The sequence below is a fragment of the Aspergillus karnatakaensis genome (genome assembly GCF_047715665.1).
Source record: "Aspergillus karnatakaensis strain CBS 102800 unplaced genomic scaffold BJY04scaffold_9, whole genome shotgun sequence".
In the NCBI taxonomy this organism is placed as follows: Eukaryota; Fungi; Ascomycota; class Eurotiomycetes; order Eurotiales; family Aspergillaceae; genus Aspergillus; species Aspergillus karnatakaensis.
Window position 1 is genome coordinate 148025 of NW_027395721.1, and position 20218 is coordinate 168242.

Consider the following 20218-nt stretch of genomic DNA (forward strand, 5'->3'; position numbering starts at 1 on the left):
TAACTTTAGCTTTTGCGTTCTTTAGTTCAAGGTCGATTCGATATCTCCGGGATCTGCTACCTCCGGTCGTTGAGGTTGTGGGGTAATAGTTTCTAAGGCCTGCGATCGAGATATATCGGCATCTTTAGGGCCTTCACTAAGAGGAATCAGGAACTAGTACCTAACTAGATACCTCGGTTATTCAAGGATTTTTGCCTGTCTTGCCCGTTTGAAGCCATGACAGTTATATTCTCGGATCTCGAGGTAGGGCGCATCTCCAGGCTATAGATGGAAAGACTAGATATCAGGTCAGGGAATGTAACTTTATAATAATAAAAATAGGCAGGGCTAAAGGAGCACGAAGTGAGTGAGAAGCCACTGCCATTGGCGCAGTTGTACAGACCCCAGGTGAGATCAAGAAGCCTTGTGAAGTCAACAGGTCTTTACAGCGCGCGATTCCTCTATGATGAGGCCCTAGAACTGTACCTAATTACATCGACATAGGCAGCTATGTTTTACTCTATCGTGCGTCTCCTAGAATGTTATGTTTTCAATTTTTTTTTTGCTCTTTATTTCTTAGTCTAAGCAGCACATGAAATACCCTTCGCTCCAATAGCGAGAAGAGAAGAGCTTAAGGTCCGCTCCTTTATAACCCCATTTCCATGAAAAGTTCAGAAATCTCGCTCCTTGAAAGCTGAACGACTTCATTGGTATCTTTCCACTACATAAGCTCCGCCTCCGAACGCAGCCTATATTTCGTAATAATCGCATCATATTCCTTGGGGTGGTCAAAGCTTCGGCGCTTGATACCGTATATGTTCCACTGAGGGTGCGTCTCTGCGAACCGGCGAACATTGGGAGAAAAATCTTCGTAAAAGTCTGGTAGTATGAAGAGAAAAACGGGCTTGGTGGAGTTCAAGACATTAGTGGTGAACTGATTATAACTACAGATAATGGCGAAGGTCAGCGGTTGGTAAGTTCCTCTTATTCTGTTTTTCTGTGGAAGGACAGCGTACCTGGTGATGCGCTCTGGGACTTGCGCCATGGTGGGGTGGAGATAGCCCGGAGGAGTAGGTATTGTCCTTGACCTTCTTGAAATTGGTTTTGGATGCACAGCTTCCTGGGAATATTGACTCGACAACTCGTTTGCAGGTGGTGAAAGAGAGATGAAGTCGATGAGCTTCGCCGAGAGGACTTATGGCGGCGGAACCCTGCAAACAGTCAGGTTATGGGCATCCATCGGGGCCTGACTTACGCGTAAGAGACCGTGTCTGTTTATTTGTAGTCTCAATAATGATGCTGAGTTCCACTTGCCGTCGACGTGATCTTCCAGTCAGTAGATCATGGACAAATATGTGGTGTACCACCGCTCGTATATCTGGCCAACCTTGGTGATGGGCTGCTGTTGTTCTGCCGGGGAATATATCTGATATTAGTGATCTCCCAACAAGAGCACGCTCTGAGTTGGCATCACCATGTGTAGTCTCAGAGAGTGGTAATCGTCCCACTCTGCATACTCAAAGTAGAGAGGCGGCTTGAGACGTCAAAAGGCAGCTACTAATCTATACCTCAACTTATTCCTAAAGCCTTTCCTAAGGTGCAACAGATCTGCTTGGCATAGAATATCTCATAACATAAGCTCAGAACCAATCTCACTTCATCCATACAGTCTCGTGCAAACACATAACAGCCCTCATCTCATCAACAAAACCAACAAACTGACAACAGGTAAAGAAACTTCAAAATAACAGGTTGTAAAACATGTCATCATTCATCAACTAACAATAACGAGCCACTCCGCCAATGACTCTCCTGATCGCAGCCATATCCCATCCGCCGATTCCACCTGCACCACCCCCGGTCACCCACAGCTCCCCTCACGCCTCATTTCCAGATTGAAGGACTTACCTGTGTACTATCAAGGCTTATTTACCCACCGAATGTCGAGTTCCTTAAACAATCCCAGCCACGTCTGAACCTGAAACCCGCACTCCCGTTTAGCCATCCACCCATCCCTCAAGAAAGCAAGCACCAGCCACGTAAAGAATACCAGAATAATACCTTCAAGAACACAGACACCCTCCAGGCGATCGAGTCTCTTTTCAGACCTATCCAACTGACGATCCATCCAGTGCGCTCTCAACGCATACCATACACGACGAATAAAGAATCGGACAGGCTGCTGCTTCTTTTGTGAAGAACTTGCATCCATTTGACTAAGGACTCGCTCGAATTCGAGACTTTCCTGTCTGAGCCGTAAATACAGGGCCTGCGCTGCCTCCCCATACTGTTCCGAGAGATTATCTGAGCCGCCCCCTATCTTTTGCAAGCGCTCTTGCAATCCTTGCCATCTCACTTTCACGGAGCCCAAGCCCTTCTGCAAATCTGCCCCCTCCCGCATGTAATCCCTGCAAGTACAAAACGTCTCCGGGAATCCTGATACACATGAGATCGCGCAGTGGACAACCTGAAAACAGAGAAAAACGATTTCCGTCTCCGCCATCGCTTACGGTATCGATATCTGTATACGTTAGGGCTAGACCCAAACCAGAAGTGGGGGGATTGGTCTCACAGCAATATTAAAGAATGAAGTGCGTAGTGTTAAAGGAAAAAGCTCGTGTGGATTGAAGAGTAAGAGAGAGAGAGCCAACAACCGTAGTATTTATAACTTCCACGGCTTTGGGGCTGTGCCTTCAGCCAGCCTGCCCAATCTGGTTCTAATTGGTTCGATGAATCGAGGGGATATGGGCGAAGGACAACGAACTCGATGTCTTACCCCGCGGGGCCATGGCCAACGCTTTTGGTTTTCAGCTCGAGTGTGGTGGTCACTGCACGCCAGCCAATCAGTCCTGATTCTATTGGTTTCGATGAGCGACGCGCTGCTCTTTGCGCGTACGCGCTTCTATTATAGGCTATCCAGGATTGAGCTGCACAGTGACGTGGACCAGAGCCCCTCCCTCTGAGAAGAGTGATTGCGGACGTTTTCGAATGCACCCCATGACTGAGGCTCTAACCTTCTCCAATATGTCCGAGGCGACCAATAGATGTCTATTCTGTACAGTCATTTTGGGTGACGCCTCATTCCACCTACGGGTAGACACGGTTATCGAGCATGATTTCATCGAGTAATAACAGTACTTGAGCGAGCCCATACACGATCGTTGTTGTTTACTCCGCTGGTTGGATCGCGTTTGCCCTTTTTCTGCTCCGTGTTGAGGAGATACGATTGCTCTCGACGATATGTGAGAACAGTAGAACGCAATAGATACGTATTATATTTTCTGTATGTACTTTCTAGGGTGGTAGACCTGGTGCACGTCTTGTAGAATGTTTCAAAACGTGCTAGGCACAGCTTACAACACCACCCCCTAATACTGAACCACAAAACTAAACCTCTCATCATAATGCATCGCCCAATACCCATCCCAGATCTTCTTCGTGAGCAGCCCAACCTTCCCATCCCCAACAGGTTTATCATCTAAAGTCGTAATCGGCATTATCCCCCCGGCAGTCGTACACATGAGAATCTCATCCGCCGTATACGCCATCTCAACAGGCACAAACTCAACCCTCACTTCAATCCCCGCCTTTCTCGCAACGTGAATCACACTCTTCCTCGTAACCCCCTGCAAAACCCCGCGATCAGGCGTATACAGCACCCCATCCTTGATAAAACAGATATTAAACCCCGACCCCTCGGTGATATGCGCGTCCCCGTCCGTCAAGAACGGATACGTGGCTCCTCGATCCGCAGCTTCGAATAGGCCCCGGGTTAGATCCCCCCACTGGAGATTCTTAATCGTTGGATCGATCGAGCCAGGTGAGATCCGCCGGACCGTCCGCGCGACTATCGCCTTTCCGCCGATCGGTTGCTCTTCAGGTTCCATGACCCACACGTACGGTTGAACGAACATATACAAGTTATTCGTGTCCAGATCGCCTGGTTTCGCTCCCCGAACCCCCTTTAATCCGCGCGTGACGATCAGCTCCACGAATGCGTCCCGGATTCCTGACTTCGCGACCATATCAACTAGGATCCGCTCAACTTCAGCACGGGGCAGAGGCAAACGTAGACGCAGCTTGTGGCAGCTTGCTTCGAGCCGGTCGAGGTGGTCGTTTAGTCGGAAGAACCGCCCGTCCCAGACGCTGGGGACGTCGTAGGTTAGGTCGCTGTGCATGAAGCCTTGGTCGAGCAGGGGGATGCGGGCTTCGGAGAGGGGGACGTAGTGGCCTTCGACCCAGGCGATGCCGTTGGCGTAGGGACTTGTGGATGTGGAATGGGAGAGGGTGACTAGGCGGGCGTTGTAGCCGGAGAAGATTTTCTGCATTGTTGTCATTTTGGGCGTGGTTGGGAATGGGGTTGTTGAGGGTTGGAGTTGGTGGATGTAGTTTGGTAGAGAGGTTGCGATTTGGAGGTGGGTGTGATTGGTTGGTTAATGTGGCAGTTGTCTGACGGAGGTCCTTAGCTCTGGGCTGTTTAAGTATACTATAGACCTGTAGCGTTGGGTTGTGTGCTGGGGGTACAGGTGTGTTGGCTTGGTGATACGGCCTGCCCCGAGGAGCTGCAGCTGCACATCGCCCGATTGGGAGATTCCCAATGAGGAGATCCAGGGTTTGCCACACACATGCTTTCCTGGGAATCCAGCTTACCGTCGAATGAAAATCATCGACAGATCTGGATTAATGACGTTGAGTTGACAAAGGAAACGAACGCAAGACATAGTTTGGTACCTCGGTTCACTATCACTGACTTGAGCCCTAACCCAAATATATATCGGGAACCACTACATTTCATACAACCCCCAAGAACAAAAATGGAAGACCTAGACATACTCAAAGAGATACGTCAGGCTGACTAACAGCTTTGGACCGTGCAAATTAATTGATCCAACAAACCATACGGGACAATGTCACAGTATCTCAGCAGATCAACACTACCTGTCATGTATTTACCTAGAGACAGACCACTCTCATGAGATTCATCTTCGACGTACAAGCATAAGCCCCGCTTTACTCCTCTAAGATGGCAGCTAAGGATACGACTGTTACTGAACAATAGAGACATAACCCTACTTATACTCCTAAATCTTGACATCTTATAGCTACCCCAGTTATAAGAGATCTCGAACTGCGCACATAAATTGCCATACAACTATTCAAACCACCGTACCCTCTCAATCCTCCAGTTAGCTCGGCTAGAAAAAGCATCAAGAATGAACATCCGGAATCTCCTTAACCTTCCTCCAATACCTCCCCGCACTCCTCCTCCTCAACCACATCCCCCACTTGATAACCGGAAAGATCGTCAAATTATGCGCCAACCCGGCAAACGCACCGAGAATAAACGCATTCTGATACCCCAGATTCACAACCCACGGCGTAACCCTACCAGCGCATCGCAAATCAGCACTTCAACCTCAACCTCAACCTAACCGGAAAGATCGTCAAATTATGCGCCAACCCGGCAAACGCACCGAGAATAAACGCATTCTGATACCCCAGATTCACAACCCACGGCGTAACCCTACCAGCGCATCGCAAATCAGCACTTCAACCTCAACCTCAACCTCAACCTCACCATACATAGCTAGCTAACGAGAGACAAAGAGAAAGGAAAATACATACCCATACCCAATCCCAAAACTCATTGAATTCCGGATCACAATAACAGCCGCAAGCGCCTCACCGCCGAGATCCCGATAGCAATCCACACAGTAAGCAATCGACATCTGGGACCCCGCTGTCGTCGTAAACGAGATCACGCCCATGGCGAAGACCATCGCCATCCAGTGCACTTCGTGGTAGGCGCCGACGCCGAAGAGGATGCACCCGAAGGGGATGAGGATTAGGGACGGGATGAACAGCCACAGGCGGTACTCGGCTTGGAAGAAGCCGTTGTTGCGGCGGGAGAGGCGCAGGATGAAGTGGTCGCCGAAGAGGCCGGTGTAGCAGGCTCTGGATTCATGTTAGGCTAAGATGAGGGTAAGTCTAAGGGGGTGGGGGGTACGGGGGTGGGAGGAGTACGCGAGTGAGGTGCCGATTAGAGGTGCGATGAAGGTGAGTCCGACCATGGAGGTGGACATGTTGTAGGGTGGGTTTGAGAGGACCATTGACTCTGTTGCGTTGAGGACGGTTAGCCAGACGATGTTGCAGCCGTAGAGCAAGCCTGCGTAGACGACAATGGGGAATCGTAGGAGCTGGAATGGTTCGAACATGAGGCGGAGGAGGTGATTTTTCTGATGGAAGCCTGTGCTCTCTATGGGCTTGAGTTTGGCGAAGAAGGACTTCTTGTGGATGGATGGGTCGATCCTGCTTGTGTGTCCGGTCGCGTTTGTCGGTGAGGCTTCGAGGTGGTCTGCTGTGATTGAAGCGTCCTCTTTCTGCTCGCTGTTGGTGTGTTTTTCTTTATTTGTTTTGCTTGATGTGGGCTGAGGATTGGAGGGCGTTTCCTCGTTGAGATAGGGCACGCGCTTGAACTTGGTCTCCTCCATGCAGAAGAATACGAGGACGAAGCATATTCCGCAGAATATAGCGCACCAGTACTAATCAAAGGTCAAGAGAGGATCGCTACCGGAGGGAGAGACTCACAAACACCCACTGGTATCCCTGTCCATCGTTGATGAATCCCGTAGTCAGTGGGGCAAGGCCGTTGCTGTATCCCAGCGCCAAAGCATACAGAGCCATATACGTCCCTCGTTCATGAGTGAAGAAGACGTCAGATACCGTGATTTCAGCGATGGATTCTATAGGCGCACCCAGGAAACCTTGAAGGATCTTTGCTGCGATCCATTGCCCGTTTGATGTGATATGGGGTTGCCACACCATGACTCCCTAAGCTCAGTTAGACTTCCACCCGATTTGATTCATAATCAACTCACCAAGGTCCCAGCAAGGGTAATAAGATAGACTGGTCGCTTCCCATATTGCACCGCAATCGCCTGCCAGAACGGACAGCCCCAGCCGAGGAGCAGAAACTATCTATTTAGTCCCGAATGGCCTAGTGAAACAGAGGTAGCATACCATGTATCCAGTTCCAGAATTAAGGTCACCGTAGCTGAGCCCCGTGGCTTTCGAGAGAGGGTCGAGTACAGAGTACAGCGACGATGAACAGAAGCCAATTACAAGCACGTAGCTAAGCATCGTTAGCTGGTACGTTACACATGAGCTGTGATACTTACGCGGCCATGCACAATGCGCACAGCTTCTTACGCCGAGGGGACCAGTTTAGCGGGTCATCGGGGTGCGACGATGGGGCAGGGACTAAAACGATATCCTGCTCTGTGCCGGTGCCGCGAGCGTGCTTTGTTGGAACCTCATTCTGAGAGTCGATCAGGAGGAAAGTGCCAGGTGTGGACTCGAAGGTGTCCATGGCGACGGTGGGTTGAGAAGGAGTTATAGTCATAGTGATCGGATGGCAGTGTTCCTCGGTAGGTACATGGTAAAATGAAGCAAGATACTTATATATTGCAATCCCTTCATACCAGCCGCTGATAAGAATGCTAGCACGACCTATCAAAACCGACACAAGTATCCTCATCGGGTGGGGTAAGCATGAACCCATGTACCCCGGATCCTGCACAGACTCCAGAGGACTCGGGCCACCGGGACGAGCTTGTAATCTTTCTTTCATTGAGTGCAGGTGGCAAGGTTACACTGCTTCTTCGGGAGAAATCTCATTCGCTGAATTACTGCTTCCGTTAGACCCCGGACGGTGGCGCTCAATCATAACGAAGCCGAGAGTTACGGGGTACTCCAATTTCCAATCTACCCAGGTAGCTCTCCGATCTCCAATCTGGGAGATGCTTCAATACCCTCCGTAGGTGCAGGGTTGCTATTTGGTCGGGATTGAGGGGTTCATGTCGGTAGCTGTTGCTTTATTCTTGGTGATATAAACCCTCTAATATACATTGGATGACATTAGATTATCTGCCACTGGCTACTCTCATCATACTTTCTACTTTATTTTCAGCCATTAGACGACGATATGACTGATCAATATCCTCTGCGCCCTGACTTTAAGGTCGACCAAGAAGAAATCACCGGTTATGTCGACCCTTGGGTAGTCTCGCCTGGAGATACCGCCGAGGTCAAGGTACAAGCACAGTCCCTTGAATCAAACAACACTGACTGATCTACACAGATTTCATCCACTAAACCAAAGCTCAAGTACCAACTTGTTCGTCTACTGCAAGGACTCGACTGGCCCGGCGCCCCGACACCCGAGAAAGAGGTGATCAGCGACGGCCCGAAAGGAGACCTCGAAGGTCGTTTCCAGTACTCCCATCCAGGTTCATACGCCTTGGTTGAGTCGTGGGCAAGAGAGCCGCTGCTTGAGAAAATTGATGGTCTCGAGGTCTCGTTCTACGTCCAGCCTTGGTTGTTAGACGCCCAGCACCCGCAGGCTATTGTTTCGACCCTTGATGCAGAGAAGTGCGCCGGTCTTACCGTCTTACTGGGCACTCAGAACGATCTCATTGTGTGGATTGGAACACAGTCAGGCGTAGAGACGATTCGAGTTGCCTTTGATATCCGCCGTCAACGATGGTTCCATACCAAACTCACCATCAAGTCAAAGGCTGTGGAGGTACAAGTCACACATGTCCCCTGGGATAATGAGATTACACCCTCGCCTACCCCTGTAAAGGCTATCTTGCAAGATGTTACTGTGCTCGATTCCGGACGACCACTTCTCGTGGCTGCCACCTATGCCGCCAATCCAACCACAAATTCTCAACGCCCCGTCCACTTCTTCAACGGCCGCGTGGACTCGCTTGCCTTCAAAGCACTAGGTCGAAGAACATGGGATATCGCGAAATACGACTTCTCAATCGGCATCAGCACAGACGAGATCGTCGACGTATCCGGATCCGGCCTGAACGGAATCCTCATCAACGCCCCAACCCGCGCAGTACGAGGCCACGACTACGACCACAAGCTCATCGGCGTAAGCTGGACAGACGCCAAATACGGCTTCGGGGCAATCCACTTCCACGACGACGACCTCGACGACGCAGCATGGGAAACCGACTTCACAATCACAATCCCGTCAGACCTCCGGTCTGGCGCCTACGCCATCGAAGTCTGGGACACCGAGTCCGACCTCCAAGACTCAATTGTCTTCTTCGTCCGCCCGAAGACCATCAGGCCGCAGGCGAAGGTTGCCTTCATCTTCTCAACAATGACCTACCTCGCCTACGCAAACGAGCACATGTACGACGAGACAAAGTCAACCCACATCTCCTTCCCGGAGGGCGTGCAGCTCGTCGAGTCAGACAACTACCACAAGATGGTGCGCCGCACTGATCTCGGCCTGGCAATCTACGACCTTCACAGCGACGGCTCAGGCGTGGTCTACAGTACCTCAAAGCGTCCAATCCTGAACATGCGCCCGGATTACATCCACTGGGGGTTCCAGCGCCCTCGCGAGTTCTCAGCTGATCTCATCATGGTCGGATTCCTAGAACGTCTTCTCGGTGACGGCTACGACATCCTCACAGACCACGACCTGCATCTTCGTGGCGCCGCAGCCCTAGCGACCTACGACGTCGTCATAACAGGCTCCCACCCAGAGTACCCCTCGATGGAAACCCTCGACGCCTACGAGGGATTCTCGAAACGCGGCGGGTCGATCATGTACACGGGCGGAAATGGCTTCTACGTATGCCCCCTATTCTTCCTGTTCTAACCTCACCTTCGCCAAGTAATCTAATACTTTTAACAAACAGTGGCGCTCTGTAACAGACCCCAAACGCCCGCATAGAATGGAAGTCCGCCGCGCGGACGTCGGCGCCCGCACGCACGAGCTCCCCCACGGGGAACGCATCCACTCGCTAACCGGCCAGCTAGGCGGGCTCTGGCGGTCGCTCGGCAGACCCCCAAACCTGCTCTTCGGAATCGGCAGCTGCGCGTCTGGAAAGGGCGACGGGAGACCATTCATCCCTACCCCCGAAGCGCTCAATAACCCCTCCCTAGCCTGGTTCTGGGCCGGTCTCGAGGAGAGTTCTAAACAGCTCCTCGGTACGAAGGGCCTAGCGGGCGGGGCGTCAGGGGATGAACTCGACAGATTCGATATCGGCATCGGGAGTCCCGTTAGTGCAATCCTGCTGGCTCAGAGCGAGCGGCACGATGACCATTTCATGCTGTTTAATGAGGAGTTGATATTCCCGATGATTGGGACGTTGGGGTCGACTTCGGAGCTTGTGCGGAGTGATATGGTGTACTATGAGACTGTCGGTGGAGGAGCGGTGTTTAGTGTTGGGAGTATCAACTGGAATAATTCGCTGGCGTGGGATGGGTATCGCAATGATATTGCAATGGTGACGGAGAATGTGGTTCGGGAGTTTTTGAGGCGGGGGGAGAGGATGAGGGTGGAGGGTGCTGGATGGTAGGGTTGAAGGTGAGGTCCATTCATAAGTCCTCACTGGGCTAGTTGGATCTGCGGATTTGTATTTATCTAGGTAGTTCACTTGGCATGCAGTCAGCCGCATGGAGGGGTTCGTGCAGGCTGACACCCTCCCTCTCTTTTCAACCGCCATGTCGCTCCTATCTCTGCCATTATCCCTGCTAGAAGACATCATCGTCTTTACTCTCGGACTCCCAGCGCCAGTTTTCAGCACCCAACCCAATATCAGAACTATCTACATTAACTCATGGCCCCCGCGCGCCAGCCCTGAGTTTCTCCGCGATCTCCTCTCCGTCTGCAGGGCCTCACGTCAGCTCCACACAGTTGCAGCTCGCCTTTTCTACAGCCGGTCCCTTTTTGACTTCACTGGACTTCTCGACAACTTTGACAGCTTCGTCAACGCAATAGGCCCCGTGAACCAATCCAACCTGCGATATGTCGCCGTCTCTATCGAGAAAGTCTCCCCTAGGGAGGAGACGCGCGCCACACTGGCTTGCGTCCACACCCTCTCTCGCCTCCCAGCCAGTCTTCGCGGCCTGTGGGTGGACTTCCCCATAGACGGGACATCCTCTGTAGCCATCACTGGAGCCGACCCTTTGTTGGTCACTGCACTCCAAAGATTCCACGATCTAAGGATTCTCGTCATACAGACCTCGCCACACCACTTTCCCTGGGACCTACTGGCCCCTCGCGAGCCTGGGCCCGAACCTGCCTCGCCGTTCCCCTTACTCGAGGAACTTCACCTCCAAGGCCTCCTGTGGCCTCGTATTGCTGCCTTGGACCCCGGAGCGGTGTTTTCTCAAGCAAACCTCCCAAGCCTCCGACACCTCATCTTTAGGGGCGTAGAGAACAACGTCGCACTAGAGCCCAAGATGCCAAGGACAGAGTCTCTCGCCAGCCTTCTCACCACCGCGCCCCCCTTGCAGAGTTTCTACTGGGCGCGCAGCGACTCTGACAGCGCTGGGCATCTCCGCCCTCTAGCGCCTCAGTTTCTGGCGGATATCCATTTCCGGACACTCGTCGCGAGACATGGCGAGACACTGCAGGAGCTGCACGTTGACATGGCCCGTCACGGATCCTTTGCCTGGGCTGTCACTGAGGAAGCGGTCTCTTCGGTCTTGGTTTCGCTCCCGGCTCTCCGCGAAGCCACCATCCTTGCGCCTACGCTGGATTTCATCGCATTTCTCCAAGCGATCGAGCCACAAGCACAAGGCACGATCTCCCCATCTCTTGAAACGTTGATCCTCACCCTCGGAAGCGAGCACGAGCCTCTTCAACTCGCTCTAGACAACGGCTCGCTCTCGAGCCTATGCGGCAGCACAAAACTCGGGGAAATCCGGGATCTGAAGCTGAAACTGGTGATTGGGCAGCGACCAGATGGCCTTTCTAACGTTCAGCGTGGCAATACCAAACAATATCCGAAGTTGAGGAGGGCGTTGGCGAGCTGTCTTTGGCCTCAGGAGGAGCTCGCTGTCGCTGTCCGGTCAGTCTATCTTGTTGACTTGCATGGTTACGGCCCTTTCAAATGGGATCTTTGTGATGACTGGGACGAGGGGGAGGGTGCTTATGCTGAGGATTCTGCTGATAACGCTGGCGAGATTTGAATATGCGAAGCGGATAGTGGAGCGGAGCGAGCGTGAATTCGAAGCGTCCAACAGGTTGGGTGTAATTCGTTCAGCAAAGAGTCTTCCCTTCATCAGGACACTCACGCATCCTCTAACTTAACCGTATCCACTAAACCCTTACTAGCACAAGCCAATAACCACAGACTCCATTCATTCCTACGAGTTATGCATCCTGCTCCATCACCCTATAAGCCAGGGGAAACCGCCTCACATTCTCCTCGAGAACCCCCTTCCTCCGACAAAACTGCACATAAGCCCCATCATCCCTCACCAGACCCTCCCCCTTCAACCTCACAAACTCCTCCCGCGCCAGATCCGTAAACCCCCACTTCTTACTAACGATCACCTTCTGCCTACCTGGAAACTTATACATCGACCGCCGCAGCGCCTCAATCGCCGTACCCCTGTGTCGATCAACCGTCCGCACAGAGATCAGGATCTGGCCGACATTCACCCGCGCGACTTTACCAGCAGGCTTGCCCCATGCCCCGCGCATGCCGGTCTGGAGCCGGTCGGCGCCAGCAACAGAGAGCATTTTGTTGATCCGGATGGTGTGGAAGGGGTGCACGCGGATGCGCAGGTGGAAGGATTCTTTGCCGGCTGTTTTGACGAGATATCTATTCTTTCTATTAGCCTCATACTCTCAGGTGTTCAATTTTGGGTGTAAGGAGAACATACTTGTTCGCGCAAACTCGCGCTGCTTCCAGGGCCTCGGAGCTGAGCTGCTCGTACTCATTTGAGACGAGATGCACGCAGCAGGGGAAGTCGTCGACGGAGGCTTTCTTGCGGCCGAGATCGAAGAAGCGGATTTTGGCATCGGGAACGCCGCGGTTGAAGCGGGATTTGGGGTATGGCTGGTGTTGGGGGTGAGTTAGGGTTTTCTGCCTGTAAAAGGTGCGGTGGGGACTGACCTTGTTTTTGCAGTAGCGGTAGCATCTTGCTGGTCGGCGGGCCATCTTGTCTTTTTCTTCCAAGAATAATGTTGAGTTTCCTCTGTTGACGAGCGATGGGGGGGATATAAATGGCTGCCGGTAGGTGGTGGAGGTGGATTGATTCATCCATCTTCGGGAACCGAAGCCGGGGTGGAATCCATCCGCTGCACTTCAACCCCCGAAGAGTCATCCATCTGTTCATCCGCCCTCCAAGATTCATCCGTGCTTGGTAATGATAGGAGTATCAATATATTAATCCACTTTTATTATTCAGATCAAGATTTCCCGAGCACAGATCTTCGTCCACTCTAACCGCCGCCATGAACAGCAGCAGCAGCAGCACCGTCGAGACACAGAAAAGGCAAAGGCACCAACAGTATCTCCAGCACACGAGCCTCCAGTCCGAGCAATCCAGGGCTGGAAATGGGTTGTTGCGGTACTATCCATTCTCAGCTCAACCTTCCTCTTTGCCCTCGACAGCACCATCACCGCCAACATCCAGGCCGACATCGTCCGAGAGTTTAACGGCGGCCATAACCTTGCCTGGATTAGCGTTGACCTGGCCATGAGTGCCTCCGCCACCGCCTTCTCTGGGGCAAGCTCTTCTTCCAGTTCAACACCAAGTGGACATACATCATCAGCGTGGTTATCTTCGAGGTCGGCTCTGCCTCGTGTGGAGCTGCCCCCAACATGGATACTCTGATTGTCGGACGGGTGCTTTGCGGTATTGGTGGTTCGGGTCTGTATATCGGTGTCATGACCTTCCTGGCTGAGACCACAACTCTGCCTGGAAGGCCCATGTATGTGGCTGCCACCGGCTTGACCTGGGGTTCCCACAAGCCTGAAGTCCTCTCGCAAAACAGCCGAGAACTTCAACCTCTTGGGACCTTTTGGGACGGCGTTTGAATTCGACTTCAACATTGGAAGCAATGAAGTCCGTCGCCCCAAGTAATATAAGTTGCAAGCGCTGCACGTGTCGCGGGGAATGGGGCAGTGTAGTGGTCGTGAAGACTAGGGAATTTGGTGGAGGCATGGCAGTAAGAATGGAGAGATGAACGGTGTATGATAACGTCCGTGTTTGAAATGCCTCTGATCTCCATCTCCATTCCGCCAAACCGCCAATAACTGGAGGGCTGTTGCTAATGTTGGGATAGGGATTCCACCTTTGACCAAATTAATCCCTGCACGAGGCTGAATCAGGCGGTGCTGTAGGGTGAGAGCACCGTCCCAGCCTCGCGAATCACACAATCATTTGAAATCCCTGAAAAATAATTCTCCCTCTTCCAGGCTCTTCCCGGCAAAGTGATATTGACTCCAGAATGGCCGACCCCGTATCGATTATCGGTACGGCTGGGGCGCTAGCAAATGTCATCCAGATCGTGAGCCAGACTTTACTCGCTATCCGCGACTTGCAGAGTGACTGGAGTGACGCAGACCTCACATTCCTCAGTCTCGCAAGCCAGCTCTCTGCCCTACGTCTTGCCTTGACCAAGATCCAGGAAATGGATGAGTCTCGAGACTGGAGATTCGCATCATCAGCTCGTCATGGATCTCGACGCATCGATCAGTTGCTGCACTGTCCTGCTCACGAAACTGCAAGATGTGGTAGATAGCCTACACCAGAAACAGGACCAAGCTCTCGACTTCAAAAGCAAATTCAAGTTGGTGTTTGGCAAGAAGAACATCGATGACGTCCAGAAGCTGCTCGAGCACCAAACGAATGCTTTGACACTGCTTCTGACGGCGTGCAACTGGTTCGTTCTTTCTTCTATTACTTTGACAAAAAGGCTTCTTGAATCTGACGTGTTGTGTTCTCTATAGTAAAACCGGAGCTGAGCAGAAGGCCCTCCTTGTTCGGTCAAGTAGCCGGAAAGTCCTTCGCCAGATAAATGCCGATACTGCTTCTTTGATGGTCCACCGCGATACAAGTTCTGTCGCAACGCAGATGACGGAGAACATGTCCAAGCTGTCGGTCACTTTCTCCTTTGATCGAGAGATTTTTGCCTCCAGTGTGTACGGGAGGTTTTTTCGTGGTCTCACGAAGAGGGTTGTGCGTAGTCGACCAAGTGATAGTACGCCGAGGCCTATCGCGAATGACAAAACACCGCGATACTCACAGAGTGTATTAATCTCCGGCAGTAACGCTCGGAGCGTGGCCAATCTTCTCCAGACAATGACTGGTGAGTTTGGACCGAAGACTGTAGTCGTGGACCTCACCTCGTTCTCCGACAAACCGCCGTCTACAGGTTTATTATAACCAAGACCCGGGCAGTTGTGACTGCTCTCGATTGTAAGGAAAGCGGCCCAGAGATTTTTATTAATCGAGCCCATCTTACTTACCTGATGGACTATACCAACGAGCTCGGGGACTTTGCTCCTCTAGATAGGAGACTGGCCATGGCCATACGGTCATTATGGCAAGATCCATGTATGGAGCAAGTCCGCAGGTCTCCTCGAGACTTCGACATATCCGAGACATCACTGGAGTAAGTAGTCTACGCCAGCTTTATGCTTCCACTACAGCTAACGAGTGTTGTCTGTTCGATGATTTAGACCGCATCGCCTCACCGAAATATGAACCAGCAAGGAAAGATGCGGATATCGTGGGAGACAATGAACCTGTAGCAATCAGGTTAAAGGCTTTCTATAGAAGACGCCGAAACGCAGGGGTATTTGGGGGTATCACCCTGAGCTTTCCGATACTTTTAGATAACACGCTATACTTCGGATCGAATTTCTCGCACCACTCCCGCTTACTTCGAACCATCATTATCTCGTTCAGTCTTGCTAGTCATGACCAGTCTCGTGGGCAAGAGACTGTACACGACTCGCTCCGTGATTGCTCGTCCGAATACGAAGCAATGCTGCGATCGGGCCGGTTTCCGGAGGGCAATCGAGTTCTCGTTTTGCTTGATGAGCCGGGGCAATCAGCGGGTGAACTCGCCACGCAACCCTTCGCAGAGAGCTATCATGGCTACACGGGCAATAAGGAACCGCGCGCAATTGTCGAATCGTTCATCAACAGCTTCATGGAGTTGCGTCCAAGACAATACATCAGAGCGACGCAGTTGCATGTAGTCGAATCATGTCCTGGGAATTCCAGGATAGAAAGGCTCATTTCCTTCCTTGAGTGTTTAGATGATATAGAACGATTCAATCTCCGGCCAGATGGGTCTCCGACTAGCCCCTGAATCGATCTTGATATACTAGACTTTTCTATGCTACTCCTTCCAACCACTACCCCCTCGTCACCGCTACATCCGGCTCCTCAACACTAACAACACGCAATGCCTCCCTATCCAAAAGCCTCTCCTCATTCTCCTTGAGCCTCCCCCCCTGCAGTTCCAACTTCGCCCGAAGGGCCATCAGATGCTGCACATCCCGAAAGCCAATCTCCGCATGGGCATCGAACTGGAAGTCCCCCGGGTCCCGGAAAGAGCAAGTGCCAGATAGTTGGTATTTGAGGTATCTGTCTTGGCGGTAAAAAAGAATCCTGTACGGGACGAGGAAGGTAGAAGCGTTTTTAGGGGAGGGTTTTCAGATTAAGAAATCTGATATATAGAGCGTGCTTGGAGGGGAGCGTTCAACAAGTATAACCAACAACGAGGGTATTCCATCTTGCCATGATAGATAATGATAGGATATTTCCAGGAGAAGCCTTGTTGGGTAGTTAATCTTGTAAGTAGTTTCTCAAGGTAGGAAGAGCAATGCCTAGGTACTACACGTTCTAATCGCTCGACCTGTTTTATCTGGCCAAGGTATCTCCGGCACCATCAGACCCGTTCAAACTGTGCAATACAAATGGTATTCTATAGCCAGTCCTAGTAGCTCATCTCGACTTTAGGTCACAAGTGATGTGCTAGAACAGACCAACAGTACGTAACATTCCATCAATCCACCCCCATGGGGTCTTCACTCTCCTCATCCAAAGAAGAATTATCATCGCCCTCACCTATATGAAATGATAAATAAGTATATTCCTCCGCGTCCGATTCTTCAGAGATCTCTTCGTCGTCCTTGCCAAACCTCCACGAGTCTTCATGTGCGTCTATATTGGCACATTTGAGCTTCCAACCTTCTCTCTTTGCCAGGCACCAGAAGCAATAATACTCCTTTGGCCTATAGCTGTTGCGCCAGGGTCCAAATATTTCGCAGCAGTAATCCAGGACAACATGGGTGGGTATGGCGGGGCCCGCATCGAGCTTTTGAAAGGCGCATTGGCGACATAGTACTTCTGGTGCTGTACAGGTGGTATGATCGTTTCTTTCTTCATCTTGGCCGTGTTCCTTGTTTGTGGCCTGGTTGGAATTGTGTCCAGCTGCTGAGGTATTGACCACCTTGGAACAGCCGACGTGCTTGAGATCCAATCTAAGCTACAACCGTCCTGCACCCACTTGGACGAGGAGCAGATGCATTCAGCCTTTCTGATAGAGCGCTTTAGCGACTCCCACCACGGCTCCACAATACAGTTCAGGCCGTTGAGATAGCCTGAGCTGGGATACGGCTTGCGCCACATCGAGCAGACATCGCAAGTTTGACGCTTGTCTCCAGTCATATAAGTCTCGTATGCTGACCATCGCCTTTTTGCCTCTTTCATATCCTTTAGAGAGAACAAGCGGCGAAAGGCATCATCGGTCCATCCGCTCAGGCTGAGAGCACGCGTGTCGGACAATTCTCGCCTGATTATCGTATCAATACTGGGCTGTATGGAGGACAGTCGATAGCGCCATTCCAAGAATGTTTGTGAGAAGTGACATGACATGGAGGTTGGCGTCTCTCCAGAAAATAGAGCTTGTAGCTGGATACTTGCGCCTCGCTCAATAAGTATCTGCTGGATCATGGGGTAATGGAGATATTGCTCCCATGGCCCATTTGCCGCAGAGATCAGATCCGCATCCCCTCGCCCTGGAGGTACGAATTCCAGTATCAGATAGATGCCCTCGACGTTCATCATGTCGTTGGCATTGTTCAGGGCGCTCAAAATACTCCTATAGTCAACAAAGGTGGTGTATTCTTCACGATACTTGCGTAAGAGGAATGAGTACCAACCACGATGAACCTGTGGATCATAATCCAGGTAGCCCTGGGACCAGTCGAGGCTCGTCAGTAAACTCCAGCCATTGGACTCTGGCTCGCAGAATTCAATACAGTCACCAAAAAGGGTGAATAGTTCGAATATGTCTTGATTCATTCTGATCTGTTCGTTTGCGAGAGTTAATATGAACCCAACAATCAAGGTCTCTGGTGTACTGTATTATCATCTTATCAGCATCAAGTGTCGCGCAGAATGATCTTGAGTGTACGCACTAGCGAGAACCCCATAGAGCGTGATACATGGCGTCATACACCCGTGCAGTTCTGTCAGCTCCTTCTGATATCAAAATCTTGGCCAGTCCAAGGTGACCATTGTGCACTGCGACCTATATGGGGTTAGTGTCATGGAAAGTGATTGCAGCGGCAGCTTGACCAACATACATGTAGTGGTGTCTGCCCCTTATGATCAGTGTCATGAACCGAAGCTTCGCCGCCTGAGATCAGTTCACGGACGGCATCTACATTTCCAGATTCGCAGAACCGAAAGATGAGCGCGTTCTCTGGCACCGCATACACAGGCCTTATACTGTACTGCCATGTGCTACTATTCTTACTAGCGAGTCCACTTAATCCGTATTTGAGACCAAGCCTCAAAAGCCAGTTCGCCGGGTGAAAGAGAAATGAGGTTTTGGTCTCTGTCCGCGTGGTGGCCTCCTCGTCGTCCGCGTTCTGCCGACTAGTGATCTGGATGTGAATGTATATCGTGCCAAACAGGGTTTGACGCGGCTCTGATTGGATGAATCTGTTTGTCTTGAGTATGTCCTTTTCGCTTCGTTGAATAACAGCGTCACCGGCTAGCACCAAGGAACGGTCAGTTGCAGGGCTTGGGCTTTCTTCCTCGAAGCGACGAAGGCCTTCGTGAACTGACTGTACATGGCCCGCCCGAGGGACTTGCCGAATTGCAACGGAATGCTCCTGCCAATAGATCGACCGGTTGATCATGTCCCTTGCCCTCCTCCCTGCAAGATCATGGTCATCAGTGCTAAGCTCTAAGTTTCAACAACATCGGCCAAAAGAAGAGACAAGAGACAGCAATGTCACTCTACCTGTATCTGTTCGAAAGGCTCTGGAGTACATAATCGCCCCGACTGGTGTCATGATCAGCTCCGGTATTACTATGGTTATAAGGAGGTGTATAACTTGCGTTTGTGATATTGAACTTCGGTCAAAAGCTCAAAGAACACTTTTGCGCAGCATGCTGCAGAAGCTGCAGCGTAATCCTGCCAGTCCTTGTTCTTGTGACAGTCCGCGTAGTCGCATACCCCCTTAATAGTCAGGCATGACAGGGCTTCACAGACACCTGCCCCTTCCATCTCGAATCCGATGACATTGTCGCTGCGTGCCAGTTCATCCCGGTGTTTGGCAGACTTCATCACCGTGTCGCCAGAGCCAATCGGGCCGAGATGCAAGCAGGGCTGAGGGGGGAGTCCTGTATTAAGACGCTTGCGCATAATAGGCTCGACTCTACTTGCAGTGTGGGTTCCGAGCTTCGAACTGATAGGAATACAGTTTTGACAGGATGATGGCATTAATCGGTCCTTATCCACGCCCGGGTAGCTCCATATACTGTCCGTTTTCTGGAGAGGCTGTAGACACCTCCAGTGAGCCTCGTGAAAGCGATCGCGCATCTTCCTGGTTCGAAGACCTGAGAGAAGGGACTGAGCAGCAGTGTTTGACCGGTCTAGTGTGTCTTTGACAACCCCCTTCCGCTCATACACGCCCGGATACTGCCTGCCAAAGTCGAATTTGACAACCTGCTGGCTGGTGATCACATCTCCCAATATGATCTCGGTACCTTCAGTAGGAAATGGTACCCCTCCGCACACGCCGACAATAAGAGTAAGCGATATGCTGGGAAAGGTAGATCGAAGGTTTGCTGCGGCACTGGCAGCACTGGCTTTTCCCATTTCGGGGAGGCAGACGAGGACGACATTACAGATGCCCATCCGCCCTGTCTGATAAAAGTTTGGATCGCCATATTGTCTGATTGTGGCGAGGTCACTGAATCGCTCGTCGAGAAGGGCGTCAACGGCGTTGAATTCGCGGGGAAGAGCGCAGATGATCGCAAACTCGAACTCGTGCGGGTCAGGCTGTAGCTGCATTCTGAGCGAAGCATCGGAGGACGACTTCTCAGTTTGCAGTCGATATGAGAAACATAATAATCATCAAACAATTGAAGAGGATGA

The 20218-nt window shown here is 51.5% G+C and overlaps 9 protein-coding genes across 9 annotated transcripts; 3 read left to right on the forward strand and 6 right to left on the reverse strand.

The window, feature by feature from the left end:
* Positions 1-700: 700 nt before the first annotated feature.
* Positions 701-1024, reverse strand: BJY04DRAFT_215074 (uncharacterized protein; the record flags this gene model as incomplete). The annotated part of the gene is made up of 2 exons (XM_073715403.1): positions 701-923; positions 996-1024. 2 exons carry the CDS (start codon positions 1022-1024, stop codon positions 701-703), a joined length of 252 nt encoding a protein of 83 aa, XP_073574425.1.
* Positions 1025-1683: 659 nt separating this feature from the next.
* BJY04DRAFT_181614 (uncharacterized protein) lies at positions 1684-2609 on the reverse strand. The gene is made up of 2 exons (XM_073710216.1): positions 2552-2609; positions 1684-2500 (listed from the first exon to the last, which is right to left on the reverse strand). The coding sequence occupies exon 2, from the start codon at positions 2480-2482 to the stop codon at positions 1898-1900; it is 585 nt and encodes a 194-aa protein (XP_073574426.1). The 5' UTR covers positions 2483-2500; positions 2552-2609; the 3' UTR covers positions 1684-1897.
* A 738-nt stretch (positions 2610-3347) lies between these two features.
* Positions 3348-4316, reverse strand: BJY04DRAFT_215075 (aminotransferase class IV; the record flags this gene model as incomplete). Its single annotated transcript, XM_073715404.1, has 1 exon — positions 3348-4316. One exon carries the CDS (start codon positions 4314-4316, stop codon positions 3348-3350), a length of 969 nt encoding a protein of 322 aa, XP_073574427.1.
* An 870-nt stretch (positions 4317-5186) lies between these two features.
* On the reverse strand, positions 5187-7348 carry BJY04DRAFT_232990 (putative MFS transporter; the record flags this gene model as incomplete). Its single annotated transcript, XM_073719853.1, has 7 exons — positions 5187-5364; positions 5605-5934; positions 6004-6521; positions 6568-6810; positions 6858-6953; positions 7000-7111; positions 7158-7348. 7 exons carry the CDS (start codon positions 7346-7348, stop codon positions 5187-5189), a joined length of 1668 nt encoding a protein of 555 aa, XP_073574428.1.
* A 615-nt stretch (positions 7349-7963) lies between these two features.
* Positions 7964-10367, forward strand: BJY04DRAFT_232991 (N,N-dimethylformamidase beta subunit family domain-containing protein; the record flags this gene model as incomplete). The annotated part of the gene is made up of 3 exons (XM_073719854.1): positions 7964-8071; positions 8120-9637; positions 9705-10367. The coding sequence occupies 3 exons, from the start codon at positions 7964-7966 to the stop codon at positions 10365-10367; spliced, it is 2289 nt and encodes a 762-aa protein (XP_073574429.1).
* A 1802-nt stretch (positions 10368-12169) lies between these two features.
* On the reverse strand, positions 12170-12962 carry BJY04DRAFT_232992 (ribosomal protein L10e/L16; the record flags this gene model as incomplete). The annotated part of the gene is made up of 3 exons (XM_073719855.1): positions 12170-12623; positions 12685-12860; positions 12918-12962. 3 exons carry the CDS (start codon positions 12960-12962, stop codon positions 12170-12172), a joined length of 675 nt encoding a protein of 224 aa, XP_073574430.1.
* A 296-nt stretch (positions 12963-13258) lies between these two features.
* On the forward strand, positions 13259-13844 carry BJY04DRAFT_215080 (uncharacterized protein; the record flags this gene model as incomplete). Its single annotated transcript, XM_073715405.1, has 3 exons — positions 13259-13338; positions 13392-13449; positions 13509-13844. 3 exons carry the CDS (start codon positions 13259-13261, stop codon positions 13842-13844), a joined length of 474 nt encoding a protein of 157 aa, XP_073574431.1.
* A 413-nt stretch (positions 13845-14257) lies between these two features.
* BJY04DRAFT_215081 (uncharacterized protein) lies at positions 14258-15195 on the forward strand (the record flags this gene model as incomplete). The annotated part of the gene is made up of 3 exons (XM_073715406.1): positions 14258-14480; positions 14539-14692; positions 14760-15195. The coding sequence occupies 3 exons, from the start codon at positions 14258-14260 to the stop codon at positions 15193-15195; spliced, it is 813 nt and encodes a 270-aa protein (XP_073574432.1).
* Positions 15196-16729: 1534 nt separating this feature from the next.
* Positions 16730-20203, reverse strand: BJY04DRAFT_181617 (uncharacterized protein). The gene is made up of 5 exons (XM_073710217.1): positions 19177-20203; positions 19079-19120; positions 18414-18991; positions 18246-18358; positions 16730-18187 (listed from the first exon to the last, which is right to left on the reverse strand). Exons 1-5 carry the CDS (start codon positions 20132-20134, stop codon positions 16987-16989), a joined length of 2892 nt encoding a protein of 963 aa, XP_073574433.1. The 5' UTR covers positions 20135-20203; the 3' UTR covers positions 16730-16986.
* Between the last annotated feature and the right edge of the window lie 15 nt (positions 20204-20218).

Bases quoted from the DNA above. Each gene is read 5' to 3' on its own strand.
- BJY04DRAFT_181614 (XM_073710216.1), bottom strand. From the start codon at position 2,482: ATGGCGGAGACGGAAATCGTTTTTCTCTGTTTTCAGGTTGTCCACTGC.
- BJY04DRAFT_181617 (XM_073710217.1), bottom strand. From the start codon at position 20,134: ATGCAGCTACAGCCTGACCCGCACGAGTTCGAGTTTGCGATCATCTGC. The intron at 18,359-18,413 runs GTATGTTGGTCA...AACCCCATATAG, and splicing joins AGGGGCAGACACCACTACAT to GTCGCAGTGCACAATGGTCA. The intron at 18,188-18,245 runs GTGCGTACACTC...ATGATAATACAG, and splicing joins GCTCTATGGGGTTCTCGCTA to TACACCAGAGACCTTGATTG.